Genomic DNA, 25,336 nt, shown 5'->3' with positions numbered 1-25,336 from the left:
AAGTAATATCCACATGAATAGCAGGACCCAAGGTTTCTCAGCAGAACTTGGGTCCTAAGGATCTAAGGAAAATATCCATTACTATTCCATTTCTTTGAGGCTTGCTAAATCCTTATGGTTGGCAAGTGTGCATTTCTTACACACTGTGGTGGAGCACTTTTTTGAGCTCTTTGGAATACCACACATCTTTGAGCACAGTGATTGCAGGACTTTAAGAAGATTATTTAAAAAAAAAAAAAAATCTCACAATATGGACATTTATTCACGTTTACTTCTTTTTGTTTAAAAAAAAAATGGTTTGGCGACATTAGTTGATCATACTGTGGTTTTGTAGCGCCCTACTTTTGATTGAGAATGTATTTTATGGTCTTACCATAAAGTGAATATATATTGGTTTCATACATTTTTTTTTAAAGCCCTGCACATAAAAATAAAGAGTTTTTCCTCAATAAGACAGAAATTTCCTCAATAGATAGAAAATTACATCTGTTTTTATTAATAGTGTATCAATCATTCTAAAACAATATGATATAAAACTATCTTCTGAATTGAATGAATTAAAATTATATATATATATATATATATATATATATATATATATATATAAAAATAACTTAGACCAGGTAATGAAAAAGTAGACTACCAATGACACTCTTATTTAAACAGATTTTCCCTGGAAACCAAGGGCTATCTCCAGAAGCATCTGTCCCAGCTTCTCCTGAGTACCACCAGGCATGAACTCTGCTGATAATTCTCTAAAAGTGCTGCAAACTCTCCGCTGCTTGATATGTTGTCTGTGAATAGCATGTTTCCAACTATACCGTGCCTTTCCGTATAAAACCACCAGGGATCTTCTTGGTAAACATATGGCTACTTCCACTTCAGAGCAAGGAACTAGAGCAGTCTGTGTTCCACTATATGGTGCAGAGTCCTGAAGAGCACACTGTGCATTATTCAGATGACTGCTGTATTTACCATTTAAATGAAGGCTTTCAGTTGGCTCGCCACTTAGTTTTACAGAAGAGAAGAGCTGTAGTATATCTGTGGAAGAGTTTGTCATAGTAAGCACTGTATCTGAAAGAAGATTCAGGCTAACCAGTCTTTCACCCCACAGCCAAGAGTCATCATAGTGAGAGTCAATAGCAGATCCTCTGTCAGAGTTATAATCTAGATTGCACTGTTCTACGGGCAGAAACCCTTCTAGCACAAGGTGTGTCTTCATGCGTTCCCATAGGACTTTGCTGAAGTTAGGAAGACCAGTGAAACTTCCAACCTTTATCTTCTGTTTCTTAAAGTTCACCTTTGGACCAAAATCCTGCATAACGATAAAAGGTAAATAAAAGAACTCAAATACAATTAATATTTCTCAAAAATCTCCAGTTTAACCACTTCCCATCTGGGCCAATTCTGGCACTTCGCTCCTAGATGTAAAAATTTTTTTTTTTTTTTTGTAGAAATTTACTCAGAACCCCCAAACATTATATATGTTTTTTTTAGCAGAGACCCTAGGGAAAAAAAAATGGCAGTCGTTGCAACATTTTATGTCACACAGTATTTGCACAGCGATTTTTCAAATGCGTTTACCAAAAAAAAAAAAAAAAAACACAATTTCATGAATAAAAAACAAACAGTAGAGTTAGCCCAATTGTTTTGTATAATCTGAAAGATGATGTTACGCCGAGTAAATAGATACCCAACATGTCATGCTTTAAAATTGACCACACTCGTGGAATGTCGCCAAATTTTGGTACTTAAAAATCTCCATAGACGATGCTTTAAAAAATTTTTTTTACAGGTTACCTGTTTAGAGTAACAGAGGAGTTCATGGGCTAGAATGGTTGTTCTTGCTCTCGCTCTATATGTTCGCTTCTGTGCGCGAGCACGAGGACGCTTTAAATTTTTTTTTGTCTATTTATTTTACTTTTTTTTTTAAGAGAATGTAAAAATAAGTCACTTTTATTCCTATTACAAGGAATGTAAACATCCCTTGTAATAGGAATAGTGCGTGACAGGTCCTCTTTATGGAGAGATGTGGGGTCTATAAGACCCCACATCTCTCCTTTAGGCTGGAAAGGCTGAGATAAAAAAAAAAAACAAACAAAAAAAAAAAAATACACTGTCTCGGCCTTGACAGCCGCGTCCCCGGCACGGTTTACTTCAGCTGGCCCGGACGTGATGTCATAACGTCGCGCCCGGGCCTCCGAGGGTCATAGAGATGACTAGGGACTGTCTCCAGAAATCTCTATGCTCAACTTCCGGTGGTGACCGATTTGTTCTCCGGCTCGCCGATCACACGGGTGAGCCGGTAGAAGCCAAACTGCTGCTATGATTGTTCTTACAGTGCGCAGAATCTCCGGCTGAGAAAGATGATATCTGGATGATGCCTGCAGTTGCAGTCATCATTCAGATATCCCCACTCAAATTCCATGACGTCATATGATGTACTTCGGGCGGGAAGTGGTTAAAGAACTCGCACTTAAATTTTTTTTCAGCATTCTGTTCCCAGGGGACAAAGTACATGTAGTACTTTGTCTAATGTGCCTGCGGTTGTCCAACAACATAGCTAGCAAGGAGACAACTGCTTGATAAAGTGCGCTTGTCTCAGTGCCAAGCACTTGAAATGAGAACTGTTCTTTACCCCACTTGAGTACCAGTCTGTATATAACCCTTTATTACCAGGCTATTTTTCAGTTTTGGCTCTGTAAATTGGCACTGCGGGAGCTCGGTCACACTGTTTACACCTAAAGTGAAAGCACAGTGTGTGCAATGCTCCCTGCCTCCCCCAAAGTGCAATACCTGGCAGGAAGAGAGAAGGTAAAGTGTGTGTGTGCGTGCATTTATATCTATGTATGTGGGTATGTGTATGTATGTATGTATGTATGTATGTATGTATATATATATATATATATATATATATATATATGTGTGTGTGTGTGTGTGTGTGTGTGTGTGTGTGTGTGTGTGTGTGTGTGTGTGTGTGTGTGTGTGTGTGTGTATATATATATATACGCCTTTAATCCTGACCCCCTATATGTATACAATCAGAACAATTTTTCTCGCTTGTTCATAGTACCAGCAAAAAAATGCTGTTCCTCTGAAAAGCGCTCCATGCTCAGATCGCGTTTCAGAGGCATTTTACAGCAGGTAAAGAAGCAATATATTGCCTCCTCACTGCCCGTTTTAACCCCCTAAATGCATCATCACTGCTGCAACTGTGTGCAATGCACACAGTTGCGGAATGGTTGCAGTGCAGCCCCATTCACCTAGGGGTATACTTCAAGGGTGCCCTGACTGGAAAAAATAGGATTTTTTAAAACAGCTTACCTGTAAAATCCTTTTCTTTCGAAGGACATCACAGGACACAGAGCCACAGTAATTACTGATGGGTTATATAGGTATCACTGGTGATTGGACACTGGCACACCCTATCAGGAAGTTCAACCCCCTATATAATCCCTCCCCCTTGCAGGGATACCTCAGTTTTGTAGCCAAGCAATATAGTGTATTAGAAGAGGGGCGGGACCTCTGTGTCCCGTGATGTCCTTCGAAAGAAAAGGATTTTACAGGTAAGCTGTTTTAAAAAATCCTATTTTCTTTCTCGAACATCACGGGACACAGAGCCACAGTAATTACTGATGGGATGTCCCAGAGCAATGCTACCTGAGGGGGGGGAACCACGACCAAGTAGGGTGCAATCAGACCTGAGGACCCTGTACCGCTGCCTGCAGCACACTACGCCCAAAGGCGATATCCTCATGCCTTCTCACATCCACCTGATAGAATCTGGTGAATGTATGAACTGAAGACCAGGTTGCGGCCTTGCAGATTTGAGCCATAGAGGCCTGGTGATGCACTGCCCAAGAAGCACCAATAGCCCTTGTGGAATGTGCCCTGATCTGAAACGGAGGAATCTTCTGTTTCAAACCGTAAGCTTGAATGATCAACTGTCGAATCCATTTAGAAATGGTAGCTTTTGACGCTGCCTGTCCTCTATTGGGACCCTCTGGCAGCACAAACAAAAACATCCGTCTTGCGGATCTGAGCAGTTGCCCCTAGATAGGCCTTAACTGCTCTTACTACATCCAACGAATGTAGAGATCTCTCTTTCGGAGAACAGGGATCTGGAAAAAAGGAAGGTAGAACAATGTCTTGGTTTAAATGAAAATCAGAAACCACCTTCGGTAAAAAACTAGGATGAGGGCGTAGTACCACTCTATCCTTGTGTATAATCAAATAAGGCTCCTTACAGGAAAGAGCTGCTAATTCTGATACTCTTCTAGCAGAAGAGATGGCCACCAGAAAAATTAACTTCCTTGTCAACAAGACCAAAGGAATCTGACTTATTGGTTCAAAAGGCTGTTTCTGTAACACAGCCAGGACCAAATTCAAGTCCCAGGGGTTTAGGGGCGCTTTAACCGGAGAATTAAGACGCATCACCCCCTGCATAAAGTTTCGGACCAAAGAATGCGAAGCAAGTGGCCGCTGAAATAATACTGATAAAGCAGAGACCTGGCCCTTGATGGTACTCAAGGCCAGCTTCATCTCTAATCCCATCTGTAGAAAATCAAGGATTCTACCTATGACATCTTTCCTGGGATGCCAACCTCTGGATTCACACCAGGTTATATAAGCCTTCCAGACTCTATGATAAATCATCCTGGAAGCTGGCTTCCTTGCATTAATCAAGGTAGATATGACAGGACCTGAGAGCCCACGACTCTTCAGAACGTGGGTCTCAATAGCCAAACCGTCAAATTTAGCGTTTGTAAGGCAGGATGGAACACTGGACCTTGAGATAACAGGTCTGGGCGTTCCGGTAGTGTCCACGGGGAACCTACCGTCATCCTTACTATTTCTGCATACCAAGTCCTTCTGGGCCAAGCGGGGGCCACTAGAAGTACCGACTTCCTTTCCTGCCTGATCCTGCGAAGGAGTCGTGGTAGTAGCAGAATAGGCGGAAATGTGTAAATCAGTGAGAACCGATGTCACGGAATCACCAACGCATCCGTCCCGCATGCAAGAGGATCTTTTGTCCTTGCCACAAATCTGTCTATCTTTTTGCTGAATCAGGATGCAAAGAGATCTACATCTGGAACCCCCCATCTTTGGCATATGGCCCAAAAGACGTCGGGATGCAGAGACCATTCCCCTGGAAGTAACTGCTGGCGACTTAGATAGTCCGCCTGCCAATTCTCTATTCCCGGGAGGAAAACTGCCGATATGCATGGCACATGCATCTCTGCCCAGACTAAGATCTGGTTCACCTCTTTTTGAGCAGCTCGGCTCCGGGTGCCTCCCTGATGATTGACATAAGCCACTGCTGTGGCATTGTCGGACTGGATCCTGACCGGACAACCCTGTAGCCTGATAGTCCAGGCCTTTAGAGCTAGATGTATCGCCCGGATCTCCAGAATGTTGATGGGTAAGGTCCTCTCTGTCTTGGACCATACCCCTTGGACCGCAGCCTGTTTCAGAACTGCTCCCCAACCTGACAGACTGGCATCTGTTGTTACCACCGTCCAGGTAACCGGTAGAAAGGATTTCCCCTTCTGCAGGTTTTCGGGTATGAGCCACCAATTGAGGCTCTGACGCACCGCATGTGACAGGTGCATCGGAAAGTCTAACGCCTGAACCTTCTTGTTCCAGGTCGACAGAATACTGTGTTGCAGCATTCTTGAGTGAAACTGAGCATAGGGAACTGCTTCGAATGAAGACACCATCTTCCCTAGTAGCCTCATACAAAGGCAGACTGAGGGACCCTTCTTGGTCCTTACTGTCAGAATCAGCACTCTCAAAGTAGTGATCTTTGCCTGGGGTAGAAATATTTTCTCCTGGCTTGTATCTATAATCAGACCTAAATACTCCAGTCTTCTTACTGGTTTTAGGAAAGACTTTTCTAAGTTGAGGATCCAACCCAGGTGTTCTAGATACCTGACCATGGTCCTCAAGTTTCCATTCAAAGAGGCTACCGACCGGTCTATCAAGAGCAGGTCGTCTAGGTATGCTATGACAGCTATACCCTGAGCCCTTAATCTGGCCAGAGGAGGAGCCAAGATCTTTGTGAACACTCGAGGTGCAGTGGCTATCCCGAAAGGCAGAGCCACAAACTGGAAATGGCGCCCTCCTACCTCGAAGCGCAGAAACTTCTGATGAGCAGGAAAAATGGGCACATGCAGATATGCATCTCTGATGTCTATTGATGCCAGAAATTCTCCTCCCTGCAGGGTGGGAACTACTGTTCGAATTGATTACATGCGGAAGGATTGAATCCTTAGGAATCGGTTCAGATCCCTTAAGTCCAGAATGGGCCTGACATCCCCATTTGGCTTTTGGACCGTAAAAAGGTTGGAATAGAAGCCCAATCCCTGGTCCTTTGCGGGAACTATCATAATGACCTCCTGCGACAAAAGTCGCTCTAACGCTAGAAGGAGCGACTGCTTCTTCTCTGGGTCTCTGGGAACATTTGATCTGAGGAACCGAGGAGAGGGGAATTCCTGAAACTCCAGCTTGTACCCTAAGGTTACCGTGGAGATTACCCATCTGTCCTGGAAGTCCTCCTGCCAGAGCTCTGAGAACTGTTGCAGTCTTCCCCCCACTCGAGTGAGCGGGGGCGCCCCCTCATGCAAAGGTCTTAGTGTTTTGCCTAGTAGGCTTCTTTCCCCAGGACTTCTTTTGTCCCTGGGGTTGACTCTTGTCTCTGGACCCCGCTGAAGCCCCCGGCGCTGGGGAAGGAGTCCGTTTGAAAGAGGGACGCTTACTCTTCTTCTTGACAGGTAAGAGAGTGCTTTTCCCACAAGAGATTCTCTTGATATAGTTATCCAAGTCCTCTCCAAACAACCTTGCACCACGAAATGGAAACCCAGCCAGTAGCTTCTTACATGGTGCTTCGGCTGACCAATTTTTCAACCATAGGATTCTACGTATATGCACCAACCCCAGTGAAAGACGGGATGTTTGCACGATAGAATCTCTAATGGCGTCAACCACAAAGCATAAGGCCGCTGGAAGGTTAGCAAACCCCTGGGCCTGCTGTTCAGGTAATACTTTGATGACCTGCTTAACATGGTCTCTTAAGTATTGACAGACTCCAATCGCTTCTACTGCAGGTTGGGCCACTGATCCTGCTAAGGAGAAAACATCCTTCAATAGGGATTCCGTCCTTTTATCTACAGGATCCCTGAGCATCTGAGCATTGTCTACAGGACAAGTCAGGCTATTATTTACGGAGGAAATGGCGGTATCAATAGCCGGTATTCCCCACATTTTAATAAACTTTTCTTCCATCGGATAAAGTGTTGAAAACTTTCTCGGCGGAAAAAAACGTTTGTCTGGGTGATCCCACTCAGAATAAATGAGCTTTTCAAGTAAAGTATGAACAGGAAAAGCATGTGCTGCTTGGAAAGGTTTCAGTGACCCCAAAGCAGAAGAGGGTCCCTCTCCACCTGATTCCTCCGAAGAGGAATCATCCGTCCCATCCTGAACCTCTGAAAGGGATTCATCTCCTTTATCCCAGAGCTCCTCTGTCTGAGGGTCTTGGGGAACAGAGGAAAGCCTAGTGCGTTTTCTTCCACTGAGTGAAGACGTAATCACGGCCATTAATCTTTCCTCTAGACCATTAATGGTTGAGGAAAAAACCTCTTGTGTAATATATACAGGGGCTGAAGTGCCAGAAGCAGGTGTAGCCCCTGACCCCGATGGCTCTCCCTGGCTAGCCGTTCCTGGCCCATCTTTAGGGGGGGGAGGATGCTGCCGACAGGGGGCCCTCAGAACCTGAACGAGATCCCCTAGTGTCTCTGGTTCCTGGGGTGCTTGAACCTTTTCTACCCATAGTGCAAAGCAACAAGGTGTGAGGTATACAAATGAACACTGCCCGCTGAGCGATGTAGTCTGGCTAAAAGCCTTGCTACCCAATGCTCAGTCTGGTGTTACTTCAGTAAATGCTGCCTAGGAGAATGCCTGTGTCCCACCTTACATGCGACCGTCAGCTCTGTGTCTCTCAGAAGGCTGAGTGCACCTGTACAGAGTGCCTTTAATAGCCTGCAGCTGGCCTGCGTGGGAGTCTAAGCACCTGTGCTGACGTCCCGCCCCCTCCTCTACCGCCCCCCCCCCCTCGAGTTTTGAAAAAAACTAGCGCTTCCCGCGCTGCCGACTCTCCTGTCATGCTTCTGGAGAAAGGCTGGGGGGGGGAGGCTGGTAACAAGATCTGCCTGAACGGCTATCTTCAGAGATGGTGGCCATTAGGCCGCAGAGACCGGGTGGTATAACCACTTTCTAGACCCCTGTGGCCCCTCTCTAGCCTGGGGGGGAACATTCAAACATGAGAAATCCCCCTTTCCATCTTACCTGTTTGCAGCCTGCTTGAGACGCTGGGACATAATCAGCGATGAAAACACCTGAGACAGACAGTCAGCATGTGCAGGTTTGTGCTCTTGGCAGCCCCCGGTGGTCACAATAGGCATAGCATGCATTTACCTTAAAGGAGAAAAGCCACTAGAACTCAAAAATTCTGTGGAATCTCCTCTTACCTTATCCAGCCGCAGGGTGCTGTTTACACAGACCCAATCTTCACCTCTCACGGTGGGCTCCGTTTGAAAAAAACGTCAGAGACTGGGGCCCCCTACGAATAGGGGGATCCAACAGTTCTGGGACCGTAAAGCACCTCGCCAGAAATTAGGAAGTTTGAAGCCATTTTCTGATCTGCGGGGTCCAGCTCTCTAAAAAGAGAAGCATTACGGGTAAAACCTCGTTTCTTCGGACACGAGGCCCGGGTACCATTCAATTCGGCCATGAAAAGACACTTTGAATGGATCCGGTTCGCCTGGCTTGCCCCAGTATAGGATCTTAGGATATTCCCTTTGGAGCTCAGCACAGGACATCTTTACACGTCCATCACCTAAGACACTGGCGTAAAAACTGAGGGATCCCTGCAAGGGGGAGGGATTATATAGGGGGTTGAACTTCCTGATAGGGTGTGCCAGTGTCCAATCACCAGTGATACCTATATAACCCATCAGTAATTACTGTGGCTCTGTGTCCCGTGATGTTCGAGAAAGAAAGATTGATAAACAATGGCATAGAGGAACCGATCCCTCCATTTTCCTCCTGCAGACGCTGAATGCCTGCGGGAGGGAGAGGAGGAGAAGCAGGGGGAAAATGGAGAAGTCGGTTCCTTTTTTTATAAGCAGCCACCCACTTGCGACCTGGCCCTGGTGTTCTTTCACAGGCCTCTGAGGAAAGGGCCCTGAAGGTTCTATTTACGCCACTGTCAATAGGGTAAAAAATGATGCCACTATCTAAATCCCCCACCCTGAATCTGCTCCTGCCTGTGATTTGCTTCTATTGATTGATCATTCATTTAAAAGGTCAGTTCAACTATACCAAAAAACTGCCTATGCAATTAAGGGCCATCTGTAGATCAAAACAAACTGGATAGCTTTGACTAATCCTTGGTTCACACATGTGCATATCTGATGCGATTTCAGAGAGCTAATTCACATGACAAGTAAAATAAAATGTGTTCCCATTGAGGGTGTTTAGATAGATGCTGTTTAATCACAGTGCGATTAGGAGAAAGGGTCCTGTGCGACTTTGATCTGATTTTGCCTGCGTTTTTGCTCCCTTGACTTGTGCAGAGGGGGAGACAGAGAAAGAGAGGGAGCTTTGGAAACTGCAGGTTAAATTGCACCACTGATGTATGAACCCTCTGTAAAGGTGAAGGATGCCCTTATTATTGATGTAGGCCATTTGTGTACCTCCTGAAGCCATGCTGAAAAACTTCCAGAGATGGCATTCCCCTGTTCTGCCTTATTGCTAAGACACTGACAACTGTTGATTCTCATCCCCACCATGAATCAAAATCCCATGTACTGTATGTGCGGTTCACCATCCACCCCATTGCAGCAGCACTTAAATCAGAGCTACTGCAACAGGGGAGATGAGTCCAGGAACAGGGTTTTGAATCAGGGACAGCTTGCTCCTGTGATGGTTGGGGTGCACATCAACAGCTGGGAGCATCTTAGCAACAATGCAGGACAGGGGAGCACCATCTCTAGGTGTTTTTCGCCATGGCTTCAGAACGTACACAAATAGTCTACACCTAGGGCATTATTACATTTTATTCAAAGCTGTACAGTTTGTTTTTATCTACTGGTGCCCCTTACCTACATACATTAGGCAGTTTTTGGTAGAGGTGAACTCAACCTACAATCCTCCTTCCTCTTTTATGAGGAAGAAAAATGCTGTCAAATGTAAACATTACAGTATTAACATTTGTGACTGCTGTGATTTGCCATAAAATTGATCAGTAGATAAAGAACCACTCTCATTGGCTTTGTAATCGAGCCTAATGGGTACACCAGTCACCTATTTGTCTTTTCTGCACTGACGTTTATAAACGGTGCTGTAGAAATACACATTCATCTCCCCGCTGCTTTTTAAAATATGGCAGTACAGAGGCGATTAATAAACAAGCAGGACACTGTCTGAAAATTAAAAGCTGCTGACACTTCAGGGTGTATCCAACAGCAATGTCCTCCTCTGGGCAGTCCCTGGGGGGGGCCAGAGGGGGCCCTGACCCCCCAACATTATGCTGTGCCCCCCCGCCGCATCTTACTTGGGCCGCCGCTGGAGTAACACAGTCTCTATTGAGAGGGAGAGCGTCCCCAGTCAGCTCCTGCGGGTGATTCCTCTCCCCTCCCTCTGCTCGCTGACACTGCATAATGTGAGCGCTCACACAACCATGGACGCCCGATCTGCTCCTTCCCCTGCATCCTCATTGGCAGGGAGAAGAGCGAAGTGCATGAAGGACTCCACCAGGACTCTCAGTTACTGAAAAACAGACTGATTTTTTCCCATCCTTAGCACAGGAGAACCAGCCTGTAAATGCTGTCAATAGCAAGGGCAGGACAGCAAGAGGAGGCTGGGGAACCCCACAGTGGCAGAACACCAGGGCCCGGTGGCAAGACAACCTTTGCAACCCTGATAGTTCTCCCACTGCTTTGGACCCTTATATTTTCTTGGTATGCTGGTGACATATCTCTCTTGTTTTCTGCCACCCTAGGGGGGCCCCAATACAGTAGGAAGGGAGCTCACTGCAGAACATGTGAAAGGGCCCATTGTGGGATTGTAGTAAAGGGCCCCAGGATATATATATTTGCATTTTATAGTCCCCCTACATTTGTCCCTGTCCCCCCATGTGCCCCCCCCCCCCAAATATGAAAGCTGGAGACGTCACTGCCTCTGGGTGCTGTAGTTCCTACTGCAGCGCCCTCCTGCTACAGAACATTTCTTTTACATGGGGCTGCGGGTTTACCTTTAACTTTTTACAGCCTGCGATGGGGTTTCTCCTCGTCTGTGAAGTGGTTTTGCACAGAGCAGTTCCAATCCTCTTCTTCTGGAGTCTCTGGCTGGAGCTCCTGGCCCCTCCCTCCTGTCAAGTGCCCCCACAGCAAGCAGCTTGCTGTGGGGGCACCCGAGCTGCAGCTCTATGTGTCCATTCAGACACGGAGCCGCCCCCTCACTCTTATTAGCTAACTGACTTTGATTGACAGCAGTGGGAACCAATGGCGTCACTGCTGTGTCTCAGCCAATCAGGAGGGAGAGTCAGGCAGCCAAAGCACTTGTGGACATCGCTGGATCGAGATGGACCTTAGGAAAGTATTAGGCTGAAGGCTTTTTATCTTAATGTATAGAATGCATTAAGGTAAAAAACCTTCTGACTTTACAACTACTTTAAGCTTATATGCTGGTAGATTATAATACTTGCAGTTTTGCTCATTTTTTTACAGAATATTTTCAGATTGTAGGTTTGCCATTTGTCTGACCATTTATGTATAGAGCTGGTTTGTAAGAATAGTTCCTTATAAATGGTTAACTATGAATCAAACCACTTCTATTTTTTTGGTATATACGTACTTGTTTTCTGCGACCAGACTGTGAAAGTCTCCAATCATCCAGGTCCATGGTGTGTACCATCTCTCTTTCCTCATCTTCTGTTACAAAATCTTCTATTAAACACACTCCTGGGAACGAGAACCACCAGCCAGCCGAGTCAGTGTTTTCTACTCCAAGAGCTATGCCTTTTTTTGGGATGTAGGTAAAGGACTTTGTCTGCAAAATAATATAAAAAAATAAACGTTTTACGGCAGCTATAGGCAGGATTAAATGTCATTAAAATTGAACTTCACCCTTACACAAATGTACATGCTCCTCTCCTGTACTAAAATTACTTTGCTCTAAAATCACTACACACTATGAGCTTCTCACAATGTTCATTTAAACATGTAACAAGTCAGATATAGCAAAGTTCTGGAGCCGTACATGAGGGGAAAAAAAAAAAAAAGTTTTCCCCCCCTCCCACTTTGTAGATAAAGCGGGAGGGGTGGAAAGCAGTCAAAAGAAAGGGAAAAAAAAAGGCAGTCTGCCAAGAACTTAAGTATAAACATTGTAACAATTTGTTCTTTAGATCAAAGGAATATACTTTGGTGTGTAAATGAGGGAAGTTTAACCACTTAAACACTAAACCTTTTTTCTGACATTTGTTGATTTCAAGTTAAAATCATTTTTTTTTTTATAGAAAATTACTTAGAACCCTTAAGCACACGCATATATATATATATATTTTTTTTTTTTTTAATATATATATTTTGTATAATGTGAAAGATTTTATGCCGCGGGAATCGTGATCTTTTTATTCTAAGCAAAAAAAAATTGTGATTCTAATTTTGGCCAGAATTGTAAGTAGTAGGCGGACCACATTACATTGGTGGTAAGTAGTAGGCGGACCACATTACATTGGTGGTAAGTAGTAGGCGGACCACATTACATTGGTGGTAAGTAGTAGGCGGACCACATTACATTGGTGGTAAGTAGTAGGCGGACCACATTACATTGGTGGTAAGTAGTAGGCGGACCACATTACATTGGTGGTAAGTAGTAGGCGGACCACCTCACATTGGGAAAAGCTCAATTTTACATTGGTGGTCAGTAGAAGGCCCATCTTTGTATTGAATTGTTGGTCACCTTGCACACTCTAGTGTGGTAAGACCCCCTTACACTGGTTGTCAGTGGAAAGGTGGGACTATTGTACTGATGGTCAATGGGAAGAATGCCACTCACTGGGGACATAAAATATCATTGGTGTTAGTGGTAACTTATCTGGTAGGTAGTAATTGCTCATTACACAAGGAACCCCTAGCAAACTCTAGGAGTATCCCTAGAGTTCTGTGGTTGAAGTGAACCCTAGATGGGAACAGTTGGACTAGGCAAAAGGGAACACAAAGTAACACATTGAGACAACCACAAACAAAATACATGGACAGTGTGAAACGCGGAGGATGGGGGGGGGGGGGGGGGGGGGATCAATACAGACAGTGAATATGTAAGGGATTGGGGGGTGAGAAGTCTGATTGCAGTCATGACAGAGACACAGAGAGCGCCCTCTAGTGTAGACATTGTAATCCTACAGCACTTTAAGCCTAGCACAAGTTTCCCAGCCCCGTAGACCAGGTACAGTGCTGACAACTGTGTCCCCTCCCATCCCTATACACAGAGCAGACAGGTCCTACTAGAAGCCAGAGGAGCCACATACTGAGCAATGTAATGACATCAGGTAAGTACCTGGGGTAACTCCTTGAGCAGCTCCCGGCCTGCGGCCTCACACAGCAGGCAGGATCGGATCCCTTTACACCCACAGCCAGACACACCACCACCGCCAGCCATGTGCAGCTAACACAGGACGGCGACACTTCCGGGAGAAAGGGGCATCAGGAAGTGACGACATGCTGGCGGGAGCTGTGATGTTGATAGTGTACTGTAAGTGAAGTTGTGCATGTAGTACAGAGATCGCAGTACGGAGGACATCGAGGAGGAGGCTGATCTTTGCACGGCGGACACCGATCGCAGGTTGCACAGTGAAGGATCCGGTAAGTATGATCACCCCCATAGAACATTCATTCTACCATTCTGGTAAAACACGTGTGTCATCACATAGACTGATCTATGCTAATCGGGGACATGGAAGGATGCAGGATTGTATATCTGCATGATGATATGGAACTAAAAAAAAAATGGTTTGATAGATTTACCGACATGTCTTTGTGTTTTTATGTGTAATCCCCATCTTTGTGTCCTGTAGTGATCAGAGATTCTTATATGTTTATAATATTTACAACACACACACATTTTATAATATTTTTCATATAATTAAGCTTTACATGTATCCAAAGTACTACACAAGAGATGATCAATGTGTGGATGTATCACCACTGATGATGTCTGGGATACTGATGGCTGCTAGGTGTACCCCAGGGGTACTTCTTCTGGATTTGGGGGGTTATAGCAAGTTCACAATCGCTTTTTTCAGTAGAAGAAAATACATTATTGTGACTAAATCGGATATTAGTTTGAAGTAGTGGATGTCCTAATGATCAGATGGAATGGAATAAAATGGGGATGTACTAAACGGCATATTATTGGGATGATTGGATTATTGGTTGCAATGCTCAGAACTCTCACTAGGTGGCAGTGTACTTTTTACACACATCTATAGTAATGACTGCAGTGTTTGATACTATGTTGCAGGAAGCAGTTACTAATGTTTAACTGTTCACATGCTGATTTATATACATGCAGCTGTACAATAACAGTAATTATTTTTCTGCATGGGGATTAAATGATCATATACAATATATAGTTTAGGGGGTCCTGCTATTTATTGTACACATATCAAGAGGGTACGTATTATTATGGGACCTATTTGAGAAAGAAAAATCACCGCTCTAAGGAGGTCAATCAGGAACCTCTCCTCCAAACTAGAAGCCTCAGGTGTCGGCAATGCTTATAACAATAGATAGTGAGAAAAGTCCTGGACAGCCACACTCAAAATGATAATCGCCTTTATTAATCATGATTAAGCACTAACTATAGTGTGAAACGCGTCAGCTTCCCTGTACTTCTTGCTGTGGCATGCATTTTTGTTGTTTTTATCAATAAAGGCGATTATCATTTTGAGTGCGGCTGTCCAGGACTTTTCTCCCTATCTAATAGACCTATTTGAGTATAGCTGTATGATGGTGCCCTTGTTTCATCAGATTAGGCGACCAGTCTGAATGTGTAACGGAAGTGACGTTCCGTCTCGCCGCCATCTTGCTACACCCCACACTCGTCCACAGTAAGGATACAGCAAGAAGGGGGCAAGCGGACATCTTGTTACACCCACCGAAGTTTTGCATTTTACACTTTTTAACAGTAAAGTGAGTTTATATAGTGAAATACAGTACTTAGAACTCCGTCTGACTGTTTAGATTAAGGATGAGCTCAGGCGTGTTCACAGACAGCACGTGCAGAGCCCGCCAGGAAGTTGGCGCTGCGCTAATCACAAGCAGTGAGACATTTCCCGATCCCTGCAGCCGCGAGTCGGGAAATGTCTCACTGCTTGCAATTAGCGCTCTGCAGTGCTGACTTCCTGGTGGGCTCTGCACATGCTGTTTGCGAACACGCCTGAGCTCATCCCTAGTTTAGATGTTGAATTTTAAAAGCAGTGGCAAGCCTGCTCATCTCACAGGTTTGCTAATCTGACAGAAGTTCACTGCTTTTAAAATTCAACATCTAACCAGTCAGATGGAGTTCTAAGTACTGTATTTCACTATATAAACTCACTTTGCTGTTAAAAATAAGTGTAAAATGCAAAACTCCGGTGGGTGTAACATGATATCCGCTTTCCCCCTTCTCATTGTATCCTTACTGTGGAGGAGTGCAGGGTGTAGCAAGATGGCGGTGACGGAACGTCACTTCCGTTACAAATTCTGACGAAACACCGCCACAGCTCCTGCAGTTGCAAACAAGGTTAAAGTTGAACTATAGGCAAAACCGCCTTCCTTTTTCTTCTTCCCCTTTTTTTTCTTTTCATTTTGGATAGAGTACGGGAGAGTTATAACCCCCGTCAGATTTTTTTTTTTTTTTTTTTTCCGTCATCTGTGTCCCATTGCGGAGATTCCCCTTCACTTCCTGTGCCATAGCCAAACAGGAAGTGAGGAGAAATCCCTGCAAATTAGGCGAGTTTCTTGGGGGCCCCCAGGTCACCAGAACTAGTATCCCCATTGGAAGATTTCCCCTCTATATAACTTTTCTGGGGACAATACAAAATTTGGGATTTTCTTTACTTTCAATGATAGTGGTAAACAGGACAAATAGAGGGTGAATCTCCCTAACGGGGGCACAGACAGCAATAAAAACTGACAAGAGTTCTAGTTTTTGTTGCACTCTATCCAAAAAAATGTTGCCTTTAGTCATACTTTCAAAGCTGCCATTGAGTACGCTTTTTTTCTTAATTCTGATTTTAATAAAGAATTATTAATTTTAACAACAGAAAACTCAAAGATACAGACTTCAAAAAATGAATACAAAACCATCTTATTAAAGTGGAACGTTAGTCATTTTTTGCATCTTTCCATTTATTAAATCTTCTGCCCTTGTTTTAACTTTTGATAGTAAAATTTTTGTTGATGCCAGTAAATAAATACCCTATACAGTCCACTTCCTGTTTCTTGTCTGGCCATTAGCCTAGGCTTATGACATCATGCACAGCTCTCTCACTCACTCTTGTGAGAGTTTGCCAGGAAGGGGGGAGGGGGTGAGTCATAAGAGGGCCAATGAGAGCTGCAGAGCTGGAGGTGTGTGTCTTTGTAAATCCAGAAAGTGAACAGGCAGCAGCTTCAGCTGCCCACAGTTAAAATTATTGCAGCCTGAGTCAGTGGAGGAATATTTCTGCAGCATATTTGGCAAGTACAGAATCCCAGTATATATAAAATAATATGCAAAGTGGTTGGAGGGAAGCTTCAGAATGGCAAAGATGGTTTTTACTACAAATGATGTGAGCAGACTGCAGTTCTTCTAAGGCCCCTTTCACACTGGGGCGGTAGGGGCGTCGGCGGTAAAACAGCGCTATTTTTAGTGCTGTTTTACCCTCGGTTTTTGCGGCTGTATTCGGCCTCTAGCGGTGCGGTTTTAACCCCCGCTGGTGGCCGAAAAAGGGTTAAAACCGCTCGTACAGTGCCGCGCTGTCCCATTGATTTCAATGGGCAGGAGCGGTTTAGGAGCGGTGAACACACCGCTCCAAAGATGCGGCTCGCAGGACTTTTTTACCGTCCTGCCAGCGCACCGCTTCAGTGTGAAAGCCCTCGGGCTTTCACACTGAACAAACAGCGGAGGCTGTTTAGGGGCGGTTTGCAGGTGGTATTTTTAGCGCAATAACGCCTGCAAACCGCCCCAGTGTGAAAGGGGCCTTAGTGCATAGGAAAGCAGCTGCTTAGTGAAATGATATACATAGGAATACAAACTGCATGATGATGATCAGAGTACAGTGTGTAGTATACAAATGTCACATAAAGCTATCAAAATATACTTTTGACACGATTGCTCAAGGCACGGGCACACTGGGAAAAATACAGGACTGTATCCCATAGTAATTCTTATGCCCCGTACACACGGTCGGATTTTCTGACGGAAAATGTGTGATAGGACCTTGTTGTCGGAAATTCCGACCGTGTGTAGGCTCCATCACACATTTTCCATCTGAATTTCCGACACACAAAGATTGAGAGCTTGCTATAAAATTTTCCGACAACAAAATCCGTTGTCGGAAATTCCGATCGTGTGTGCACAAATCCGACGCACAAAGTGCCACGCATGCTCAGAATAAATTAAGAGACGAAAGCTATTGGCTACTGCCCCGTTTATAGTCCCGACGTACGTGTTTTACGTCACCGCGTTCAGAACGATCGGATTTTCCGACAACTTTGTGTGACTGTGAGTATGCAAGACAAGTTTGAGCCAACATCCGTTGGAAAAAATCCATGGATTTTGTTGTCGGAATGTCCGATCAATGTCCGACCGTGTGTACAGGGCATTAGAGTATTACCAGGATCAACAGAGGCAAAAAATATCAGTATTTCAAACAAGCTCTTTGTTCACATTTAACACCTTGCATCTAGCGCCCCCCTATGGAGCATGATTGTATAATGGTGTCTCCACACCCTGCAGGTGCAGACAATGCTAGGGCCTGTGTTGTTTGTTTACACCTACAGTCTCAGGAATCCCTATGGAGTCACAATCATGTAAATTAATGTAACTGTATGCTAAATATGTTTTGAAATCAAGTGCATTTTCTGTTAACCCCTTCAAGGCAGGAGTGGTTTTTAGCCCATAGATTTGTTCCACCATAGAAAATCAAACACTTCCAAAGATACCTTTTCATTTGATAAGTGTGCTACTGGACAGTGCAAGTTAAAACTGGCCATAGATGGGTAGAATTTTGAATGAAATATTTTGGGAAAGAGTGTTCTAAAGTGTAATTTGCCTTTCCTAATTATTAGAGGGGGTCAAATCGACATTCATTTTCATCCGCAGTAATGAGAAAATTCAAAAGACCAAGAGGGAATTTTTTTTTCTCAAACATATTTCCAACAGTATATGTGATATTCATTTGGTAAAGTTCATTTATTACAAAATAAAATGTTAAAAACCGATGAAGTACAATTTCCTAAGAATTTTAGTACGAAATTCTACATCCTCATGGGGTAAACCTAGACAAGTTTTAGGTACTGGGTAGCCGACTAAAAAACGTACCGATTTTTGACTAAGGCCTCATTCACACCCCCCGCAGAGATTTGCGTTTTTCTAGTGCAGAAAAAAGCAGGTCTCCAAAGATGGTGTGAACAAGGCCTTAATCAAAATCTGTAAGCTTATTATACCTAACTAGAGCTGAGTGATTGTCTCAAAAAAAAAAAAAAATCTGTTTTTTTTTTCCTTTTGATGGACACCGCGCCGGTCCTGAGGAGCTACAGGCAGGAGTTTTTAGGCGAGGCCGCAGCTTTGGCCTAGTCCGCGAGGTCGGATGCCGTGGACTAGGCTAAAGCCGCGGCCTCGCCTAAAAACTCCTGCCCGCAGCTCTTCAGGACCGGCGCGGTGTCCTGGTGGGAAAAAAAAATCTGAAAAAAAATCGCTGAAAATTTGAATCGATTTGACCTCTCGACTCGATTCAAGATTCAAATCGTTTTTTTTTTTTTTTTTTCCCCAGCCCTATAACTAACAGCTACGCAGTACCTAGAACTTGTCTGCAAGGCACATCAAATCAAATTGTTTCCTGGTGTCATTTGCAATTATGTAGTATGTTTTCCTCACAGCTCTGCACATAAATTCGAGGAAACTGACAGAACAACTCTGCATGGTGCTGTGTGTCCGGCCTGCTTCACCTACTAACTCCAAGCTGTGAAAGTGAAACGGAGGGGTGGCTCTGATATGGATACTGATGATAGGCGCTGGCGGTGGGGCTCCGATTAGTGAGGCGCTGGCGGCGGGGCTCCGATTGGTGAGGCACCGACGTTCTCTCAGCGTGTTCTAACTGTAGAGTGGATGGGCTGACTGGAACATGATAGAGATCGAGAGATCGCTGTTCCCAATCACTGGGAACAGCAGATCTCTGAGATGTCCCCTGTCAGAACGGGTATCCGCCTTGTTTACAACGCCAGATCCCCGTTCTGCCTCTGTGTACAGCGATTGCGGGCGGTCGGCGGGCATCGCGCCCGCAATTTCACCTGCACGGACCAACGTACGCAGAAGAGCCAACCTGCCGCAGTATATGCGGCAGCTGGTCAGCATGTGGTTAAGGGGAAGGGGTGGGATATGATCAACAGCAGCGAAAGCCAATGGCTCTTCTGCTGTCTCTCAGCCAATGAGGCGGGGGGGGGGGGGGGGGAGCGGCATACTGAAGGTTTTTTACATTCGTGCATAGAATGCATGAATGTAAAAAACCTTTACAACCACTTAGAGCTGGCCATACATGACTTAAAGATGAGTTGTGGGTGACTCTGTTGGCACCTTCCACTTGACAAAACTCAACTGAAAAATTAAAAGAGCCCTGTGGAAAGTTGTAGGATGAGCTGTGACTGCAGCCAATTTTGGATATTCTGACAGCATGTGTGCTGCAGCTGCTTGAATACAATATGCATGCAGATAGACCTCCATGCTGGCTAGCATGGATACAGCAATGCTTAATGGGGACCTAAACTCTCCCAATATATTCACCTCCACCTTCTCGCAATGTGGTGGTTACATCCCTCCCCGGGCACCGTTATCTTCTCCCTGGGTGCTGGTTTTCAGCTCCTTGGAAGACGACCTCCTCTGCATGCGCCCGGGAATCGGTCATTCTGGCACAGTCGCAGTGTGCCAGAAATGCATGCAGAGTTGCACATGCGCAGCTCGCTGTACATTTGGTAGAAAACTGAGCAGGCAGGTAAGTTTGTAACATTGCAGAATAGATATAGCATGTCTCTTATACAATAAAAAGCTGCTTGCTTGCAGTTTTTTAAAAGGTAGGTTTAATTCCACTTTTAAGACCTCGTATCGCATCACATCTGAATGAAAAACCCAGCATTTTGAAAGCTTGTATTTTCAGTCTTCTGAGTTGGTTGATAAATGGGATCTCTTTTCTGTATAGGAAAACCTGGCAGGCAAGCACAATGACCAAATTAACATCAGACACCCTATTAAAGAAGGGTCTTCCAAAATCCAGCCATTTGAGGAATTTGAAGACACTCAAGTAAGTTGAGATCTTAATGTGTTTGTCAGGACAACAAAAAAAAATCTAATTGTCTTAATACTTCTCTGTAACACATGAGGAACATTCCACATGTGTTCCCTTTTTAAAGATAATGCAGGTACAGAAAATATCTAGGATGGGTTTTTTTTTTCCTTCTATAAATTTGTTATTAAAGAGGAGTTCCACCCAGGGGCACCATTAAAAAAATAAAAATAAAATAAAAGTCAGCAGCTACAAATACTGCAGCTGCTGACTTTTAATTGGACACTTACCTGTCCCTGGGTCCAGCGGTGCGGGGGATCGAAGCCCCGCTCGTCCCCCCCCCCCCGCTCGTCAGCACCGACATTTCAACTGTGGGCGCCGGGCTGTGGCTTCACAGCCTGGCACCCACTGTGCATGCGCGAGCGGCGCCGCGCGCCGTGATTGGCCGCTCAATCACCTGGGACCTGTAATGGGTCCCAGATGATTGACAGGAGGGAGGGAGCAGAGCGGAGCCCTTCCTGTGCCGAGGGGGAAGTGATGTCACCAGCCCAGGCAAAGGAAGAGGCAGACTACGAGGGACCACCTAGCAACAGGCATTTAGAGTTATGTTAAAAAAAAAAAATATGCAAATGTTTTTTAGAATTTTTCAGGTTTTTTTGTGTGGAACCCCACTTTAAGAAAGCAGTTTGGTATAACAGTGCACAATACATAATACAGTTGGCATAGGTACAGATAAGCAAACTAGGATTTCTTTGACATTCCAATAGAGAGAATACATCAATCAGCCATAACTTTATGACCAGCCAGCTACAACCCCTGGCAAAAATGATGGAATCACCAGTCCCTGAGGATGTTCCTTCAGTTGTTTATTGTTGTAGAAAAAAAGCAGATCACAGATATGGCCAAAAACTAAAGGCATTTCAAATGGCAACTTTCTGGCTTTAAGAAACACTAAAAGAAATCAAGAAAAATAATTGTGGTGGCCAGTAACAGTTAGATTTATAGAACAAGCACAGGGAATAAATTATGGAATCACTCAACTCTGAGGAAAAAATTATGGAATCATGAAAAACAAACAAAATAACACTCCAACACATCACTAGTACTTTGTTGCACCACCTCTGGCTTTTATAACTGCTTGCAGTCTTTGAGGCATTGACTTAATGAGTGATAAACAGTACTCTTCATCAGTCTGGCTCCAGCCTTCTCTGATTGCTGTTGCCAAATCATCTTTGCAGGTTGGAGCCTTGTCATGGACCATTTTCTTTAACTTCCACTACAGATTTTCAATTGGATTGAGATCCGGACTGTTTGCAGGCCATGACATTGACCTTATGTGTCTTTCCTCAAGGAATTTTTTCACAGTTTTTTGCTCTATGGCAAGATGAATTATCATCTTGATAAATGATTTCATCATCCCCAAACATCCTTTCAATAGATGGGATAAGAAAAGTGTCCAAAATTTCAATGTAAACCTGTGCATTTATTGAAGATTTAATGACAGCCATCTCCCCAGTGCCTTTACCTGACATGCAGCTCCATATCATAATTGACTGGAAATTTGCATGTTTTCTTCAGACAGTCGTCTGCATAAATCTCATTGGAACGGCACCAAACAAAAGTTCCAGCATCGTCACCTTGCCCAATGCAGATTCGAGATTCATCACTGAATATGACTTTCATCCAATCATCCACAGTCCACGATTGCCTTTCCTTAGCCCATTGTAACCTTGTTTTTTGTGTTTAGGTGTTAGAGATGGCTTTCTTTTAGCTTTTCTGTATGTAAATCCCATTTCCTTTAGGCGGTTTCTTACAGTTCGGTCACAGATGTTGACTCCAGTTTCCTCCCATTTGTTCCTCATTTGTTTTGTTGTACATTTTCTGTTTTCAAGGCATATTGCTTTAAGTTTTCTGTCTTGACGCTTTGATGTCTTCCTTGGTCTACCAGTATGCTTGCCTTTAACCACCTTCCCATGTTGTTTGTATTTGGTCCATGTTTTAGACACAGCCGACTGTGAACAACCAACATCTTGTGCAACACTGTGTGATGATTTACCCTCTTTAAGGAGTTTGATAATCCTCTCCTTTTTTCAATTGACATCTCTGGTGTTGGAGCCATGCTTCATGTCAGTCCACTTGTTGCAACAGCTCTCCAAGGTGTGATCACTCCTTTTTACCTACATACTAACAAGCAGATTTAATCTGATGCAGGTGTTAGTGTTTGTAATTAAAATTTACAGGGTGATTCCATAATTATTTCCTCAGAATTGAGTGATTCCATAATTTATTCCCTGTGCTTGTTCTACAAATCTAACTGTTACTGGCCACCACAATTATTTTTCTTGATTTCTTTTAGTGTTTCTTAAAGCCAGAAAGTTGCCATTTGAAATGCCTTTAGTTTTTGGCCATGTCTGTGATCTGCTTTTTTTCTACAACAATAAACAACTGAAGGAACATCCTCAGGGACTGGTGATTCCATCATTTTTGCCAGGGGTTGCAATATTGAGTAAGTCGCCTTTTTTCTGCCAAAACATCCCTGACCTACAAGGCATGGATGCCACTAGACCTTTGAAGGTATGCAATGGTATCTGGCACCCAGCCATCAGTAGCAGATCCTTTACGAGGTGGGTCCTCCATGGATTGGCCTTCTTCTTTTTTTTTTTTTTTTTTTTTGCACAGATGCTCAATTGAATTGCGATCTGGGGAATTTGTAAGTCAAGTCAATACCACAAATTTGTTGTGTTCCTCAAACCGTTCTTGAACCAAGAAAGGCGCATTATCCTGCTGGAAGTGGCCATTTCCATCGGGGAATATTGTTTCCATTAAGAGGTGTACTTGGTCACCAGCAATGTTTAGGTAGGTGGTACATGTTAAAATAACCGCATGAATGGTAGGACCCAAGGTTTTCCATCAGAAACTTGCCCAAAGCATCACACTGCCTCAGTCGGCTTGCCTCCTTCTCATACTGCATCCTGGTGCCATGTCTTCCACAGGTAACACACATGTGGATTGCTAGAAGCATGGTGTAAATGAACAGGTGTTTCATCAGAGCAGGCCACTTCTTCCATTGTTCTGTGGTCCAGTTCTGATGCTTACCTGCCTATTGTAGGCGCTTTTTACTGTGGACACGAAAAACTGCGATGCTCATCTCCCTTTTTTTTTTTTTTTTATCCATGGGGGCAGTAGGGAGGATGGCATTGTTGCAGGGAGAGAAGGGAGGCCAGGATCACTAGTTGGTCTAAATGGTTTTGCTCTAATTGAACCCATCATTTTTGTTCAGGAGGGTAACTCCTTTCATTAAATGGTGTTGCATCTCGGATTCAAGCAAGAGCAAAAGATGTCTTGTAATGGTTGGTCTAAATAGTCTTGCTCTAATTGGATCCATAATTTTGTTGAGGAATGTTAACAACCAAAGCCCAATAATACAACGGTAGTGCAATTTTCTGCTACAGCCACACTTTCTCACAAATCCTCCAACTTGTAGTGCTGGCTCCCAGTATTTTCTGTTTCCTCCTTCTGGATTCATCTAGAATAATGACAAAGATATACAGACTGTTCCACCTGGAAGAAGACGCCCCAATGCGTTTTACTCCATGCAGAGCTTACCTATGGGTCAATTAGTGAGAGTATGGAGTTCAGCTTTTTGTGGGGACTCTGATGTTCCCTCACTCTTTAAGTTCATGTACTGTACATATAGAAACATTGGCTGATGTTCCACCTCTGGTGCTGCAGTGCATACAAAGAATATGCATGGGTCTCTTTTATTAAAGTTTCATTACCGCAAGTCCCCACCCCCCCCTTTTTTTTTTTTTTTTTTTAATATTCTAATCTGCACTGAGGAAAATAAAGGCAAGATAATTGGTTGCCATGAACAATTCAATCAGCTTTACTGTTAAACAGTCATTTATGCGATCAGTGGTGTTAGCAAAAGTCCTGGTAACAGAGTTATTGCCAACCACCAGTACATTTTTATGATAGGTATCTAATTTGAGAGAATTATACCATTAGTGTTTTTGTAATTTGACTTGGCATATCCTGACAGCCCTGATAATATAGAGGTCACTCTATGCTCAATAAACTATGACCTGAAGGTCCATTTTGGTGCTTGTGCATAGGTTTTAAAATAACAATTTAAAGAGCATTTCATAAATTGTGCTTTTGTTGATAAATTTTCAGATATAGCTTTAACTATGTAGATGCATGTAGACTCCTCCTTTAATTTCTAATGTATATTATTTGGCGTTTGATTTTATTTCAGCTTGTCTAAAATGCATCTGGAAACAAAAGATGTTGATCCACATCTTTTTTCACGAATGATAAATCTCGAAGAACTGGACATCTCCAAGAACAGTCTAACTGAAATCCCAGAAAAGATCAGCCTTCCTAAACTAAGGGTGCTAAATTTTATTGACAATCAGGTTGAGGATGTAACCAGTCTGCAACAGTTTCCTAATCTGGAGGAGGTCATGTATGAAGAAAACCTATATCTTACTGTAAGTGAACTGCTGCCTTTCCAGTAAAGCCTAGGCCTATCAACCCGATAAAACAGTGCCAGGGGTGACTGCAATTGTCAGCTTCTATTCAAAAGCAAACAAAACGTTGGCTGGAGTTGAGTTACAGTTTGTTAATTACTTAAAGTCTGTTTGAATTTACATGTTCACCTAAAGCCAGCCATAGACGGTTCGAATCTTGGCCTGAACCATGTATGGGCAGGCTGAATGTACCCAAGTTGATCGATTGATCAACTTGGGTACAATC

The 25,336-nt window shown here is 43.9% G+C and overlaps 2 protein-coding genes across 3 annotated transcripts in view; one reads left to right on the top strand and one right to left on the bottom strand.

Annotated features, from left to right (window-relative positions):
• Window positions 1-612: 612 nt before the first annotated feature.
• ALKBH4 (alkB homolog 4, lysine demethylase) lies at window positions 613-13,769 on the bottom strand. Its single transcript, XM_073616656.1, has 3 exons — window positions 13,618-13,769; window positions 11,914-12,108; window positions 613-1,315 (listed from the first exon to the last, which is right to left on the bottom strand). The coding sequence occupies exons 1-3, from the start codon at window positions 13,717-13,719 to the stop codon at window positions 659-661; spliced, it is 954 nt and encodes a 317-aa protein (XP_073472757.1). The 5' UTR covers window positions 13,720-13,769; the 3' UTR covers window positions 613-658.
• Window positions 13,764-25,336, top strand: part of LRWD1 (leucine rich repeats and WD repeat domain containing 1) — a 44,772-nt gene continuing 33,199 nt past the window's right edge. The window contains exons 1-3 of one of the 2 annotated variants that reach the window (XM_073616654.1): window positions 13,764-13,922; window positions 20,495-20,596; window positions 24,837-25,071. In XM_073616654.1, coding sequence (XP_073472755.1) covers window positions 20,517-20,596; window positions 24,837-25,071 — 315 coding nt within the window. In that variant the 5' untranslated portion in view covers window positions 13,764-13,922; window positions 20,495-20,516. The remainder of the gene's footprint in view (window positions 13,923-20,494; window positions 20,597-24,836; window positions 25,072-25,336) is intronic. The other variant, XM_073616655.1, reaches the window with a different exon arrangement.

The sequence above is a fragment of the Aquarana catesbeiana genome, linkage group LG02, assembly GCF_042186555.1.
Source record: "Aquarana catesbeiana isolate 2022-GZ linkage group LG02, ASM4218655v1, whole genome shotgun sequence".
NCBI lineage: Eukaryota > Metazoa > Chordata > Amphibia > Anura > Ranidae > Aquarana > Aquarana catesbeiana.
Note: the sequence above shows the minus strand (reverse complement) of the source record. Positions and strands in the feature narration are given on the sequence as shown.

Bases quoted from the DNA above. Each gene is read 5' to 3' on its own strand.
- ALKBH4 (XM_073616656.1), bottom strand. From the start codon at position 13,719: ATGGCTGGCGGTGGTGGTGTGTCTGGCTGTGGGTGTAAAGGGATCCGA. The intron at 12,109-13,617 runs GTACTTACCTGA...ATTATTTTGCAG, and splicing joins TGCTCAAGGAGTTACCCCAG to ACAAAGTCCTTTACCTACAT. The intron at 1,316-11,913 runs GTACGTATATAC...ATCGTTATGCAG, and splicing joins AGTCTGGTCGCAGAAAACAA to GATTTTGGTCCAAAGGTGAA.